Consider the following 15,573-nt stretch of genomic DNA (forward strand, 5'->3'; position numbering starts at 1 on the left):
TCAATACAGCATGCCTCGCAGAGCAGCGCATGCGCTGCCAAGGTTAGACCTAATAAATGGTGGTCGCAGGAATCCATTTGCTGGATCATAAAGAGTTGAATTGAACGTGTAAAAGATCATCAGCACTGGCAATTGCAATTGCAGTTTCAACTAACTTTTCAAAAGTGGCATTTCTAAAATAGTAATGTTGAATCCAACTTTACCAGTAAAGAAGATTTATCATAACCATTCCAAAGATATAAAACATGACCGCTCCTATCCAATCAGGAATTACATCTTAAACATCTATTAAGGAATTCCCAATGTTAACCTTTGAAAGGAGTAGGTATCACAGTAGTGGAAAACGAATTTACGGGTTTCCACTACCAGGATATACAAAACTTAAAAGGACTTGTCCTACCTTTTACTTACACATAACCCTGCCCTATGGGCTACCTAGGGCCTACCTTAGGGATGCGTTATGTGTAATAAAAAGTGGAGTTTAGGGCTTGGGAAAGGGTTTTAAAAGCCAAATCGAAGTGGCAGTAAAACTGCACACAGGTTCTGCAGTAGCAGGCTTGAGACATGTTTAAAGGGCTACTTGGATGGGTGGTACAATCAGTGCTGCAGGCCCAAAAGTAGCATTTAATTTACAGCCCAGGGTGTATGGTATACCACTTGACAAGGGACTTGCAAGTAAAATAAATATGCCAATTGTGCATATACCACTGTTACTATGTTTTAGCGCAGAAGCACATGTACTTTAGCAATGTTTAGCAGAGGTAAAGTGCTTCGAGTCTTAAGGCCAACAAAAAGAATCATCAAAATGAGGAGGTAAGTAGGCAAAACGTTTGGGGGAAGACCACCCTAAGGCTGACATGTCTAGCAATTCCTAAACAGTTAATTCTTTGAATATTTTCAAAAATCCATAGCTAGCTAGTGTAAGACTGAGTAAATAGAACAGTTTATTTCTCTCTACACTGGATGGCCCCTTTAAGGTTAGTCAATTTTGAACAAGATCCTCTTAGCAGCAGGAAGCAGATGAAGATATGTGATTGTCTAGTAAACGTGTGTTCTCTTTAAAGGTTGTTACAATCTAACCTCATTCACTTGGGAAACTTGGAAAATGTAATTTTTCTTGTAAGAAACTCATACAGGGTATTGCAGTAATAAGACCTTGAGTCCATTGTGAATTAAACTGTCAAAGCAACGTAGGGAACCTACATACATCAAAATAAGCACATACCGCACAGTAGCACTAATAGCTAAAATAAACACAAGAGACAAGTAAGTTGTAATCAATTCTTTTACCTTTGAAATGGAAGCAAACATTTGACAGAATACCCTGGCAGCTCTATAAGAGCAGATCTCGGAATATTTTACTGGTTTTTCTGGGATATGGCTAAGAAAATCTTCAGGCACTGACTCTCCTTGAGCCTGGTCAGGCATTCTTTCATTTAGACACAGAACATGCTTCTGGTAAAGTTTATGTTCACTTGCCCACTCCATACCCATATAAACCAAATGCCTAGTTCCCACAATAACTTCCTGACTGAGAAACTGGGAGATTCTGTGCTGTGATATGTGGAATTAGGAAATCCCCAGTAAGTTATGAAAACAGAATAAGTATATCATACTGCTTTCTGAACATGTATTTTTTTTAAAAAACTAGCATACTTTATAAACAGACATTTTAACAATATACAGTTTGAAATGTTCAGCATGGTACCTACTTCATGCAGGATGACTGCCATTCCTACCAAGTTGAATACTTTTTTTGCTTTAAAATATTCATACGGTTTCATCACACTTTGATGAGGATCTTTTCTAATACACGTCACCGGGAACAAGAACACAAACACAGCATTCATTCTGGGATTCAGTCACATCACAAGCACATACACGTACAATCTCAACATTCCTAACAATCGCAACTTTGATCTCCTGCAGTGATGGTTCATAAGGGTTAGGCAAGTGCATTCCACCTCTATAGAAACCTTTGCCCCCCACAGATGACCGGTTCCTGTCTAAACAAAGGTAAGAGGTACTGTCTTGTGACTGTGCCCAATAATTGAACATCGGATCACCCACTCCAAAATTGAAACTCATGAGTCTAAGTAGGCCACTGCTCTTCAGATCACTTTAAACAGATTTTTGTTTTAGCTTAAAAGATCTCGTTTATACACAGTCAAAATATATTTAAAATTTTACAAAGTGGAATATTCAGTTGACATTTTCCAAGGGATTGGGTGTGAATGTATTTTATCAGGAATGGAAACATACTGTGACATTTTCTTCTATGCTAAGTCTAGAGGTTATGCTCATGTGCCTTGTGAAAAATATGCCAGAAAACCACAAAGACGCCCCAACTGCTGTCCAGAGCATGCTGTTATTCAGAAGGAGCAAATCAGTGACATTCATCACAAACACAACAGAGATGCTCGATCCCTGTCTTGAGCGTAAGCCCAAGAACAGGATACATTGGTGGCACTAACAACGAACTATCTCACTTTCTAAAAGTATGGATTGGAAATCCAATCATCACACTACAAATTCAAACTAATGAATAACAATGATAAGTGAATTGTTTCATCTGCTTTGGGGTGGATAGTACTTTACTTGAGGGCTGTGTACAGAAGAAATATCCAATGTTTTGACTACCAATTCCATTATGATTTTTCTCAACAAAAACAGACCAATGGCAATCAATCATGAGAGCCAATTCAATAATGTTTGCATGCAGGCAACAGTCTTTCTAGTTCCAATTTTTTCTCATGGTTTAAAATTGTTGGTAGAATCGGATGTTTCTGAACCAATGAATTGAATAATGAGGCGGATGTTTATTTTGAGTATATAGGGTGATTGCAATAATGTTATACATACACATTATATCATGAACCTCAAAGTGTTCCTATACAAAGTCAAGTAATGTTGGAAATGAGTTTTTAAAAGCAAAGTGACTCTGTGCCTTTTGTGGGCCATACAACAAGAACATTTGAGCTCTGCCAGCTTGAAAGTTACATTTCATTAGTGGTGCTTTTGCATCTGAAACAGATTTTGATATCTGATTTGAGTACGAATTTATTTGGTGTATATAAAACATAGTCCTTTTTGTGCTTTGAAATTTCCTCTGCTCTATTTGCTAAGCAAGCCTAACACATGCAGTGATGTTAATGTAACAATGCATAAAATGATTCGCAGGGCGCACCAAGTCACCTTTCCTGACAATTTCAACTGTGTGGTATTTTCACGCCCATAGTGCTTTTTCATCTGCGGCACCTTTTGTGATGATTTTTCAGTGCTGTCAAGATGCAGAAGACTGGGTGCTAATGTTAGCCTTCTACCATCAGAGGTGAAAACACCTTCAGCCTTGCTGGATCATTCATTTGGAGAAACGTGTAATCTCCCTATTCTTGGAATAAAGACTGTCCAGATTATATCAATGCGTTCAAGAGATGTTGGGCCTTGCTGCTGTTCTTTAGCTGTGAAACCCTTCATCAGTGAGTTGACAAAAGTTGTCAAACATGAATGGCTCAGGCATGTGTGACTTGGACCAACTAATGATGGAACATTAGAGCACAGTATTTTCACACACCAGTCCTCTCAGATTACAACACCTATGCTACCGAAGACAGGTTAAGAAAAGGTGTCCAGGCACAATCCCCAGTTCTTCTGGTCCACTTACCGCCCCAATAGTCATCTGTTAATTGGACATATTAAACTCATTGGTGACTTTTGTCCAATATCTCAAGAGTAACTAAGTTAAAACTAACTAAGTTAAGGTTTTAAACTGGTATGGTATTCCAGCTCCGGGTTTAAACTCTAAAAGTCCAATATTAATTTCCAAAGATTTTTCGCAGAAGTTAACAATTCTAGAAAGAATACTACACACGCTCAATTAAGCCAAAACACCCTTTTTACAATGTCATTTCAATTCCGGGGCGCCTGATGGGAAAGATTAAGCAAGCCTATAGATACTACCCTTACCTGTTCGGTGAGGCCTGCAACAGTAAAAACAATGAAAAACCTCCTGGTGCCCTTTAACAATGTGGTTACAGAAGGTTTTCCACTTGGGAGCTCTTAAGTCAGAGGTTCACCCTCATCACTGGAAATGCTAATATATCTTAAGGAGGCACTTTATCAGATCAAGAAGAAGCCAAAACCATATTACGTATGGCAAAAGGCTGTTCATATCAGGGTGACAGAGCACTTCATTCTTGGTATATTCTTAAAACTACTCATAAAGTCTCTAAAAAGAAAAGGAGAGGCAGTTTGCAAAAACTGCATCTCATGTGATTCAAAGGGAAGTGGAAACCTTAACCCGAAATATATTTTCCTCTCAGGAACCAGGCTCAGAGTTAGTGAATGAAGTGGTGGTCCCAGGAAGGCAGTACACTTCTGGTGATTTGTTTTATTGGGAATTGGCTTATTTAACATCTGCGTCCTTAAATTATCACAACCTAAAACACATCAGTCGATACAAAGATTTAATTTTTAAGAGATCTGTCATACACTGTTAAGACATCCTTAAGCCCTGTCCAATAGGCTTCCTAAAGACCGCCTTTTAAGCACATGTTCCACTCTACTAGATGTAAGTAATCTAGTTAATCTCAAGCTTCACAAACAGAGAAGCAACTTAATTTCCTTTACCTGTTCCTTTCAGAATAAGAATGCTAAGGCAACAGCTGTAGTGGGCGTGAGCATCTACTTTTCAGGGGGTTAGGCATAAGGCGGATAACACTGGTGACTATATCACCACTGCAGACCCATACCTTAGATCTTGTTCCTAAAAAAAACTAGAAACTACAGTGCATTGGTATCCACTTGACAGGCTTAAACTAGTACCAAAAATAAACTGGCCATGGCTGCATCCACCAGAGTTTCTACATAAAGACCATCCAGGTCAGACCTATCTCGACGACCAACTAAGAACAAAGCAACGAAGGTGCATTTGCTCTTCAAAGGGGCTTGACTCTAGTTTTCCATTTCAGATGGTGCAAAATAATTTTAATTCATTTTGAGCAGTGTTCAGATTGTGGCAGATACCTTCAATGGAGAACTGATCCCTGAGGTTGGGAACTGTTGAGCAGAAAGTAGACCCTTGGAGCAGACCTTTAAACTTGATTTTCACACCAAGTAAAACAGTTTTTTTCCTGAAAGATCAGAAGTCCCGGCATGTAGTTTTTCTACCCATTTCCATTGTCAGTGCTGAATTTAAAAGAATGTACTGTCATATTGGCCTGACTGCGACAAAGCTATCAAAATATGTAACACCAAATCGCTTGGGTCGGATGTACAAATGTTACAACCAAACGTTCTGGGCTCACTCATCAGCTTCCAACTCATGACTCTCTCTTCCTTTTCAAAGTACATAATTCCAAACATTCCAGGATGGCACTATACACGTACAAAAAGTGGCAAACTTTTACATTTTAACCAAATAAAGGCACCACCTTGTTGTGCTGATAATAATGGAACCTTGTTTTTGGAAAACCAACAAGCCTTTCGAAATATCTTTAACTAAATAAGGTAGGAACAGAACTGCTGCTTTTGACATTACAACAATCTAGACTGCATCATGACCATAAAAGTGCAATAAGATTCTGGTACAATACCAATAATCAGAACTTTAATAATGTCTGGTAAGGAAAGGTGGAACATCTATTTGCCAAAATGAGCCTTTAAATAATGGATTTCTGGAAGGAAAGGCCGATGGGAAACATGCACAAAAATAATGAAGTGGTCGGGTACACCGATGCAACACTCCTACCTGACTATTTTCTTGTGCACAGTTTACAATTATTTTTTCCAATGATGTGAATGCACCGCAATTCTGCTCTTTGAGCAGCCTCACAGCTGTCTCTCTATTATTTGTAATACTTGTAATTCATTACCTAGATCATTTAACATACACAACTTAGTCCCTTTACAATAAAAAAAAATACTGTAAAGTAGCAAATACGTTAAAAAGAAAAAAAGGCTACTTTTGGTTTTGGCAACTTCAAAAAGGAAAATATGACGGTGGTCTCTATTATAAAAGTTTGGGCACAACACTGAAATTCCGATACAATTTCCCAAAAAATGTGTAACTGTCAGTGGCACATAATGATAAAAAAAGCGATAATTAATATTGACCTGGACGGAGGCGGCGGCCACGTAACAACTAAAACGGCAGAAACCTTTTAATAAAAAGTTTGATTGCCGATTAAATGTCAGGTCCGTTCGTTTAAGAAGAGGGAGGGAACGGGTAAGCGTCCATATTGGAATGCTGACGATCTCTGCAGGGGGCGGCTCCTTGAAAAAACAATGTCTTCCTTCAAACAGCAGCCCCCGTAAGTGGGAAACTCAACCCTCGCAGAGCAGGGGCAGTGTCTTTAGGCTGTGATCTTCGACATCTGCTCTTCTAACTTGGAGATTCGGACATCTTGATTGCTGATTGTATCTTTTATTGATTTAATCTCTTTGAGAATCTCATCAAACTTGTGTTCGTTATGCTGCAAAGAAAAGAAGAAAATGGAAAATAATTACATAAGTCCATTTGGATATTATGTGCAATAACCAATATACCCCCAAGCAAAGCAAAAAGAAAATGAACTCTGGGCGTGGTGCAAACCATCCAGATATTAAAAAAGGGTCTATGGTGGCAATTCAGATGTGCTATGTGTCAAAGCATTTGAGGCATAATTGCATCTGTGTTTCGTAAGAATTCCCAGGTATGGACCATACTTCCTTTTGCAAACTTAAGGTTCCGAAGGGAAAACTTAAAGGCTGATCAAAAAGCTTCCCTATCTAACTTATCCACACACAACCAAACAGCAAAAACCAAGATTTGCCATCAACACTGGTTCTGCCAGTTCGACTGGCGGCTTTCTCCATTATCCGTGAATGAACACCTAGATGGAGAATACACTACAGTGCTTTAACAATGGTGATTACTGCTACACAAATACAAACATAACATTCATACCGAATTAAGGTTGCGGAAGCCAAACGTCAAGCACACACAATCTATTATTTCACCTAAAATCACTTAGATGCTGATCGATATATTGGTCCAAGATATTTCTGAGGAGCACGGTAGAACCAACATGGAGAGAACAAGGATCTAATAGACTAATCGTATTGATACAGGCAATGTGAACAACTGTGCATAGAACTACAGGATAACAGCTTTCAAACTACATCCTATCTGGAGGAAGGTTAAATTGCCCTCTTTAAGTAGAAAAGGACAATTTCAAAACAGTGGCAAATGGTAATGAGTGTAACATTCAAACAAAGGGGAGTATAGGGAATGTGCTGTAATATTAACCCCTTCGCTACGGCGGCAATTCCGCCGCAGAGCTGGGGGGGGGGCCGAGCAGCGCTCGCATGCTCGTGACGGAGCCGCTCCGTCACGAGCCGCGGTTGCGCTGTGCTCATGACGGAGCGGTTCCGTCATGGCCCTGCCCGCCCAATAGAACGCGCCGGGCAGGCGCGAAATCAGCGACGCGCAGGCGCGGCGGCAAGGCCATGACGGAACCGCTCCGTCATGAGCACAGCTGTGCTTAGAAAAATGTATTGTTCTGCCTTAGACATTGAAAGCAAATCCTTAACACTGAAAGGCAAATTATTAGTAGTCCCACCAGGCGAGTTGAGAATTTTTTTTGAAATCTTCAAAGTAGAGAAATATCACAATATACCACGCTTAACTATCAGTTTTAAGTAAAACTCAGACAGGTTCCAGTCCGAAGTATTTTGACATACCGGAAACCTGCAAGAACATGGGTTTACAATTATTCAACGCTGAACTCGCCCACATTGCTATTAAAACAAGTTATATTGCTTAATTCACATATCATACGAGTTGTGATCGAACATGTTCCCCAGTTATATATATTTTTAATAATATTCAATTTAGAAGTGCGATTGTACTCTTTCATTTGTAGGGGTGCGTCATCATCATAAATAGTCTGCATTCTCATAAATTCCTTTTTTGTGTTAACATTTGGTCATTAGAATTAGTAATAATATGTGAAAGTGCAATGAGAGAAATGTTTTGTGCCATGTAAAGAAACAACGTGGCATTTGTATTTGTATTTGAATAATGTAACCTTTAGTATTTGCTTGCAATTGCTTAACGAAGTTGCTCTATAAATTTGAAATAAATTTGATTTAAACGTGGACAATATTAAAGTTTGCACGTAGATTTGGCTGTGTTTACCGTATAGGATTTCATAGAATGCTTGCAATTAAATATGCATTCGATGTGCTTATGTAACATGATGGTTTGGAAAGGCGTAAATGAAATGTTCACTCGTGTGTTTTCAAAGGGCCTATGTGCTTCACTCTTATGTTGGCTGATTTCTGTAGGCATGAAAAATATTTTCCCTGGAAGCTCTTTTATTAGGCTTGTTAGTGAATTTTATGTGCATGTTGGATTTGTTCTGTTCTCACGTTTCTGTTGCAGGTGGAGAAAGTCGTCTTTGTTAGTTAGAATAACGCCTTTTGTTTTACGAGTTACGCTCGGGGAGGAGAGGATACTTCTATGCAAAGAACGTTGATAATTGGGAGACAGTGTTCTTTCTCACTGAATGAGGCCTGGGAAACAAGGTCATTGAGCTAGGAGCTGAGAGTATCGAAACTTAATGGAAAATCACCTATGAGTAGTGCCCAGCGAGATGAGGTGATCTGTGGGCGTGTTATACATTTTTATGTTTTCTATTAGGGACAGTGCCCCGGGGGTTGAGTCGGGAGAGGAACATCTTAGAACAAGCTCTGTAGCGTTATGCAACTTGACCCATACAACGTGAGTGCACTTCTTAGGAAGTCTTCACACGCTGACACCTTTTCCTGATCTTGCCTGGGGAATGCTAAGTAGGGATTTCACAGTAGTAGTTGTGTAGGGACAGACTAATGTTTCCAACTCATCAATCCCAGGTGAAGACTGATCTTGACATAGGGGCAATCATTGCCTGCGTTCTATTTCTGGGATTTGTCATTCTTTTCATGATCTAGCGTTTAAATCTTGCCCGTAGGTTTGTATTTGTATTTGTTCCCATGTATTTCTACAACCTCGTCTTGAGGTGTCTGTATGTCCAGTTATTTTTGGCTTTGTAATAAATCCCCTAACATATAATTCAGAGTCTGTTGGTCTTTGCAGTCAGGATTCCTAAAAATTGTTAGTTTCTCATGATGAGTTATTTCTCCCCTCTACACTTCTCAGCAGCTAACAAAAGTCCATCGACCAAGGGCTCCACAGTAAACTGGTAGAGAGGAACCAAGCCCTAACAGAAGTATCAATGTTTATATGACAAATTCACATGCTACCCATAGGCTTTCAAAGCACTGCTATTAAATACGTCTCCATCTTCATCATCGAAGTAGGTCAGTTCCAGCACAATGTTGCAGCATGATTTTACATCAAGACAGCACTTTTTTATGCAACAACCATGCACTTTAATTGGTACCAAATGCATTATTGTGTCATATCATCTAATGCGTCACAGCCTGATACTTCCTATAGTCACAAAGGGCAAAGGAGTAAGTGCTGCACTAAAACTCCAACGCCATCAATGCCACCCATTTAGTGTTTATATCTGAACATCTATGAAGAGGGTTGCATTGTAAATCAAATAAACTAAACTTAAGTAGCAGAATGTACGTGATGTACAATGCAGTTCCCAGGGCAGCAAACACGGTATTGAAAGGCGGGTTAATCACACCTGTGGAGTCCTCAACGAAGCAACCAACCGTCTCTGCTTCTTCATCAATTAGACTCAGTCAAGATTACATGGCTGGTACGGAACATGTTGCTGCAATAACTATTATGCATCTACAAGAAGGGCTTATTCCACACCCTCAGAAGCGCAATGTGCTTTATTCTTATTGCTTGCTTAGCGACCAGGGCTTCCTCACGCACTTTCTATCTTGTTAATGATGTCAAATGCCTCCAAAACAACAAAAGAACATATCAATCTTTCACAATTCCTCTATAAATATACAAACTTGGCTTTCCACTCAGAAATAATGTCAATGAAAGGTGTTCAGTGTATCTCTATGGTTAGAGAATCAATGGTAACTGGAAACCTTCTCACGGATAAGCTCTTCGCAGATGAAATATTTTAGTACAGCATTCCTCATTCTGATATTTTACAGTAAGCTGTATTCTGTACTCACATGGCGTGGCACCTCCACTGCTTTCTTTGTGGCACTGCTAAGATCATTCTTCTTATTAACTGCTGGTTTGCTGCCCAGGATATTCTTCACCACCTTGAGGTCTCGGTTTTTAGCTGGATGGTAGCCGTCTTTTAGAGAAATAAGACTTGGGTCTGCATTCTTCCCCGCAAACCAGTCCTCAGCTTCCAGAGTTGCTTCGGGCCCTGCTGTATCTGGATACAAGTCGTCTTGGAATAGATCAGACTGGAAGAGAGCAGAAATATTGCACATGCCTTACTGAACCCTCTAGGCACACAACACCCAATGAACAAACCCTGAAATATTGCTGGACATCAGGTTGTGGAAGAGAGGTGACTGCATTCACTAGGTGAATATTAGGCCTATTTCCCATTACCTCTTCGACGGGGTTGGGAGGTTAAGAACAAAAAGAAAATCCGGTCAAAATATGAATGATACTACACAAAAGAAATGCATTTCTCAAAAAAAAAAATACAGAAAAGTAACAAAACATCTCTTGGAAGCAATAATGTACGACTATAATGATAAAACGACAGATTCTAAAGTGGTTGGAGAAAGTATGTTTTGTGAGATTACAGCACTGTTAGGAACTTTAGCTACGTTAAGGTATTGGACACAATAATAAAGTTGTTAATTCAAATCCATATCATACATGCAGAACCTTGCCTTTCTCTGACTTTAGTTCGATATCCCAACTCTACTGTGCCCTTAACAGTGTTGGCTTGAAGTGTGGCATGAAGGCCGAACAGACAAAGTGTACACAATATCTTCTTATAATTAATATATCTTCTGTTTTTTTCCAGCAATTGAGAGACCATACTGTTAGAAATAGGGTCTCTAGTTGGCAGAGGCATGGACTCTGTCCACGTAGGGACCCACACTCTAATCAGGGTAAGTGCAGTACATACTAAAGGTTTTACCTGTGCTCACCCTCTGGTAGCTGCCTACAGATATATATATATATATACATAAAACACACACACACACACGCACACACACACACACACACACACACACACACACACACACACACAAGAAAATAGCCAATATTTATCTGAGTAAAACCAGACAACAAAAATCCAACACACAAAAGTCAAGATATGAATTTTTAAAGATTAAATCAAAATGCAAAGTTTAGAAGTCGATAGCTCCAACTGGGGCTATCAGTCACGCTTAACAAATCCAAAAGTTCAGTCCAACCGCGATGGAGCACAGGCCGGAAACATGAATCATGCTGGCTCCCAATAGTACCTTGGATGCGTAGGAAACCAAAGGCGATGCGTCGTGCAGAAGAGGTAATCTGTCGCAGAAGCAGGTGAGACGATATCCTTAAGGTGGTGCAATGAAGCTTTGCTGCTCTGGGACAATGCGTTCTGCAGAGTAGGTGATGCGTCGGTTGCAGGTGCAAGACCTCGGTTCCAGAACGTGACACTGTGTCGAGGCTGCATCGATGTTGAGAGAACAGAGCCTTGATTACCCTGACTCAAAGTCGAAACGCTGGACCAAAGGCAATGTGCTGATTGAGAGTCACGCAGGGCTGTGGATGCGTAAGAGTCAAGAAGGTGTACCACTGACGGCGGCAACACATTGCCGAGACTCACGCCGCAGGGGTTCTTTGGAGGTGCTGCGGCAAAATCGGTGCTCGGTGAAATTCAAGGTAGTTGCATCACTCACTTGGCGATAGGTTTACAAGGCTTTGGTGCAGGCAGCAGTGATGCATACGTTTCACAGAGATGCTCTGGTTCGGAATTGACGCTTTGGAGTCGATGCGTCGGTTTCTTAGTTATAGCACCAAATTCACCTCCAAGGGCCCAGGACTGGATTTGGCATCACTTGGCAGGTTAAGACTCACAGAAGGGGAGCCCAGGTGCTTGTAGCAAGATGCAGGTGAAGTCTTTGATGTTTCTGAGACTTCAGCAAAGGGAGGCAAGCTCAGTCAAGCCCTTGGAGAACCTTAGAAAGCAGGATGCAGAGAGTAATCCAGTCCTCTCACTCTCAGGCAAGAAGCAGCACACAGCAAAGCAAGCAGCAAAGTGGCAGTCCCTCCTGGCAGCCCAACAGCTCGGCTCCTGGCAGAATGTCTTCAGTCTAGAAGTGTTCTGAGTATATGGTAGCAGAGTCCAGTACTTATGCTCATTTTAGCTTTTGAAGTAGGGAGTAAGGTCTTTGTACTGCACAAGACCCTGTCCTTCCTGGCCCTGGTTCCAAACATGCTACATGGGAGTATGTAGCTCTTTGTGTACAGACAGGACCAGCCCTATTCAGGTGCAAGTGAGAACTCCTCCCACCACTTTAGCCCAGGAAGTCCCATCAGCCTAGTGATGGACCATCAGGATATGCAAAGCACACCTCAGCTCCCTTTGTGTTCGACTGTCTAGAGTGATTTCACAGAGCCCAGCTGTCACACTGACCAAGACGTGTATCCTAGGGACAGGCAGAGGTAAGAAAATGCCAACTTTCTAAAAGTGTAATTTTCAGACCTGCAATTAAAAAACAACTTCTCTAAAATAAGTGTTTTTAAATTGTGAGTCCAGAGACACTAAACTCCAATTTTCTAGACAAAAACACACAAAAGGGAGTACCTCAAGAGTCCAACAATTGTACTGTAGAGCGTGTTCTTTTTTTCTTCTCTTTTCACGAAGAACACATACTTCTATGGTGTTGATCCTTGATACTCTTCTCCGAGACCAAATTAATATGGAAACCATAGTATGAAGTCTCAAAACAATTCTCTTTATTATTATTCAAAACATCAATTAAACAGCCCAGCCAACATATTTCGTCCTCTGAAAGGACTTTGTCAGGGTGTATGTATATCTTGGCAGCAATAGCACAGCGAAGTGTAAGGGATTCAGTTCTCCCAGAAATTCTTGGAACATTAGCATTGCTCTATACTATTGTAGAACAATAACTTAAGCCCATATATTTACAGTGCAGCTTAACCCCTTCGTTGCTGGTTTAATCCCCCGCTGTGCTGGGGGGCGCGCACAGCGCCCCCATGCTCATGACGAGCTGAGCTCGTCATGACCTAAGGCGCTCCTGTGCTTATGACGAGCTCAGCTCGTCACAGGTGTATTGCCTCCCGTGGAACTCTCAGCACAGTTGGGGAATTCTCCCCGCACCTGAGCGTTCCACGGGTCATGACGAGCTGAGCTCGTTATGAGCACCGGAGCGCCGTGGCTCATGACGAGCTCAGCTCGTCATGAGCATCCAAGGTGTTAATATCCACTGTAAGAAAGTGGCTCTGTATATACTGCAACAAAGTAAGGTACAGTGTGCACAGAGTCCACAGTCCCCAGAGGTTTGACAGAGACTAAAGTTAGATATGACCTTACTCTCTAAAGTGGTAGCTTGGTCGAGCAGTAAGGCAGTATCAGAGGACAGTGTAAAGCATTTGCTGTACACACTCAGTCAGCAAATGGTCTCACACACACTCAAGAACTGAACTCTAGACCAATTGTTTTATATATAAAAATATATTGTTGTTTTATTTTAGAACCACAAGTAGGTATAAAAATACTTTTTCAGAATGATATGTTGCAATAGAATACTTTCAAATAGCAGTTGCCTTTCGGATGCAATAGGTGCTGTTGTCGCAAAATGCAACACAAGTTAAACACAATTATAACAATGAACTCAATGTGAAGTTTTAAGTAAATGCAATTGAACCACTTTACCAATGTTTTTCTTACTTAGGGCTGGATCCTGGATTCAGCCCTGGTGCATTTCCCGTAAACAGTTGAAAGAAATCGTTTTTGTTACACAGGCGATTTTTAAAGGAACATTTGTAAGTTTTGAAAATCGATACTGAGAAGAATTTCTGGCAAAAACCAGGCAATGTTATCCTACGGGAGGAAATTAGGTCATTGGAAGATTACAGTTGTAATTACATTTTAGGGTCAGTGCTGGGCACAAAGATACAGCACTGGGGTCTCTCCTGATAGCAGGTGAGTAATTTCGTTTTCGTTGATCGGATGATTTTTAAGGAATATTTCAAAGTTGCAAAACTCAAAACTTAGAAGAATTTCCAGGTGAAACCCGCCGAGGTTACCCTATGAAGAAAAAGCAAGTTATTGTTCTTTGGGTAAGTACTCGACTGGCAGAGATAAGGTTCTGGGGTAAGACTCAGGGGTCTCCCAGGGTCAGGTAGGTACAGTTGTTACACCCTCAGCGGCACTGGGGCAGCCAGGTGCAGAGAGAGTAGGCAGGGGGCCTTTGGTTGGTGGCTGCTAGCAGGCAGGTCACGCGGCTGTGGGAGCTGAGCTCCTGGTCACTTACACAGGGCAAGTGGGGAAGCAGGATAGAACAGATGCTGCACTTCCAGTGGCACTCGGGCGGCTGGGTGCTGGGTGCTTTTGGGCCTTCGGGTGCCCAATGTATTTCAATGGAAAAGCTGGAAGTTGAACAAAGGCTGCTGGCTCTGGAACGGAGATTCTTCAGGTGCGACCACCACTTCGAGAGGTAAGTTGGGAAGCTGTAGGTTGTGTAGGCACCCCAGAGGAGGGCACAGGGGGCCGCAGGGCACCGGGTGCAGGGGTGTCTTTTGGGGTCGGAAAATCTTACCCTCTACTGGTTTCGGTTGGAGGGGTCACTGGTTGTGAGGCTGCAGGGGTCGTCCGGATCGTCGAGGAGGGTCCTTGGGTGCTGGATTCGTGGTCTCAGTCGCTGGGGGGACGTCCTCATGGTCTTTGTTCACTCAGGCTCGGGCCGGGCTCGTAAGGTGCAGAGTGTGCTGGATTCGCGGTTCCTGGCTGGCACCAGGGGTTGTTGCTGTTTGAGCAGAACCACTGCTCGTGGGAGTCCCAGACTTTGGATGAGAAAGGCAGTCAGGTCCTTCGGGGTTTTTAAGGTTGCTGACCATAAGAGACGCCGGGATTTAGCAGGAGCAGGTTCGAGGGTTGACAGACCTGTAGGGCTGTGGCCAAGTCAGTTGGTGTCATCCTCTTGTTAGCAGCTGCACAGCAGGTCTTCTTTCTTCTTGTAGTTTCGGAATCGGGATCTGAGGAAGGAAGGTTCAACATGCCCCAAAATACTAAATTTAGGGGCGTTACAGTTATGGGAAGGTCAGGGACCAATGGGTCCCTTCCCTGGGGTGAGTACACCCCCTATCCTGCTACTCCCCTGTGGGAGGGGGGCAGGAGCCTGTCTCTGATTGGGTAGGGCTCCCCAACCTCAAGATGGCGGGAGGCCGGAGTTGTGCTTCACCTCGCTTCTCCCACATGAGGGGTCAGGTTGCAGAGGCTGGCGCACCCCCATTCCTCACTTAGGGGTTTGCACCTGTCTTCCCCCCAGAGTGGGGGTCAGAACCAGTAGGGGCCAGTTGCTGTGTACAGCAAGTGGCCGGGAGTAGCTCACAAAGGCGGAATGCCTTTGAAGCTCCCCCTGCCCATCCTGGGGAGGGGAGGCTTGGCACCTCGTCCC

The 15,573-nt window shown here is 42.1% G+C and overlaps 1 protein-coding gene across 3 annotated transcripts in view; it reads right to left on the minus strand.

Annotated features, from left to right (window-relative positions):
- Nucleotides 1-1,271: 1,271 nt before the first annotated feature.
- LOC147659582 (coronin-1C) overlaps nucleotides 1,272-15,573 on the minus strand; it is a 525,938-nt gene continuing 511,636 nt past the window's right edge. For all 3 annotated transcript variants that reach the window (XM_086951627.1, XM_086951628.1, XM_086951629.1), the window contains exons 10-11: nucleotides 10,135-10,377; nucleotides 1,272-6,473 (exon numbers count right to left, since the gene is read on the minus strand). In XM_086951627.1, the coding sequence (XP_086807753.1) occupies nucleotides 6,354-6,473; nucleotides 10,135-10,377 (363 nt within the window). In that variant the 3' untranslated portion in view covers nucleotides 1,272-6,353. The remainder of the gene's footprint in view (nucleotides 6,474-10,134; nucleotides 10,378-15,573) is intronic.

This window comes from Lissotriton vulgaris, unplaced genomic scaffold, assembly GCF_964263255.1.
Source record: "Lissotriton vulgaris unplaced genomic scaffold, aLisVul1.2 SCAFFOLD_475, whole genome shotgun sequence".
NCBI lineage: Eukaryota > Metazoa > Chordata > Amphibia > Caudata > Salamandridae > Lissotriton > Lissotriton vulgaris.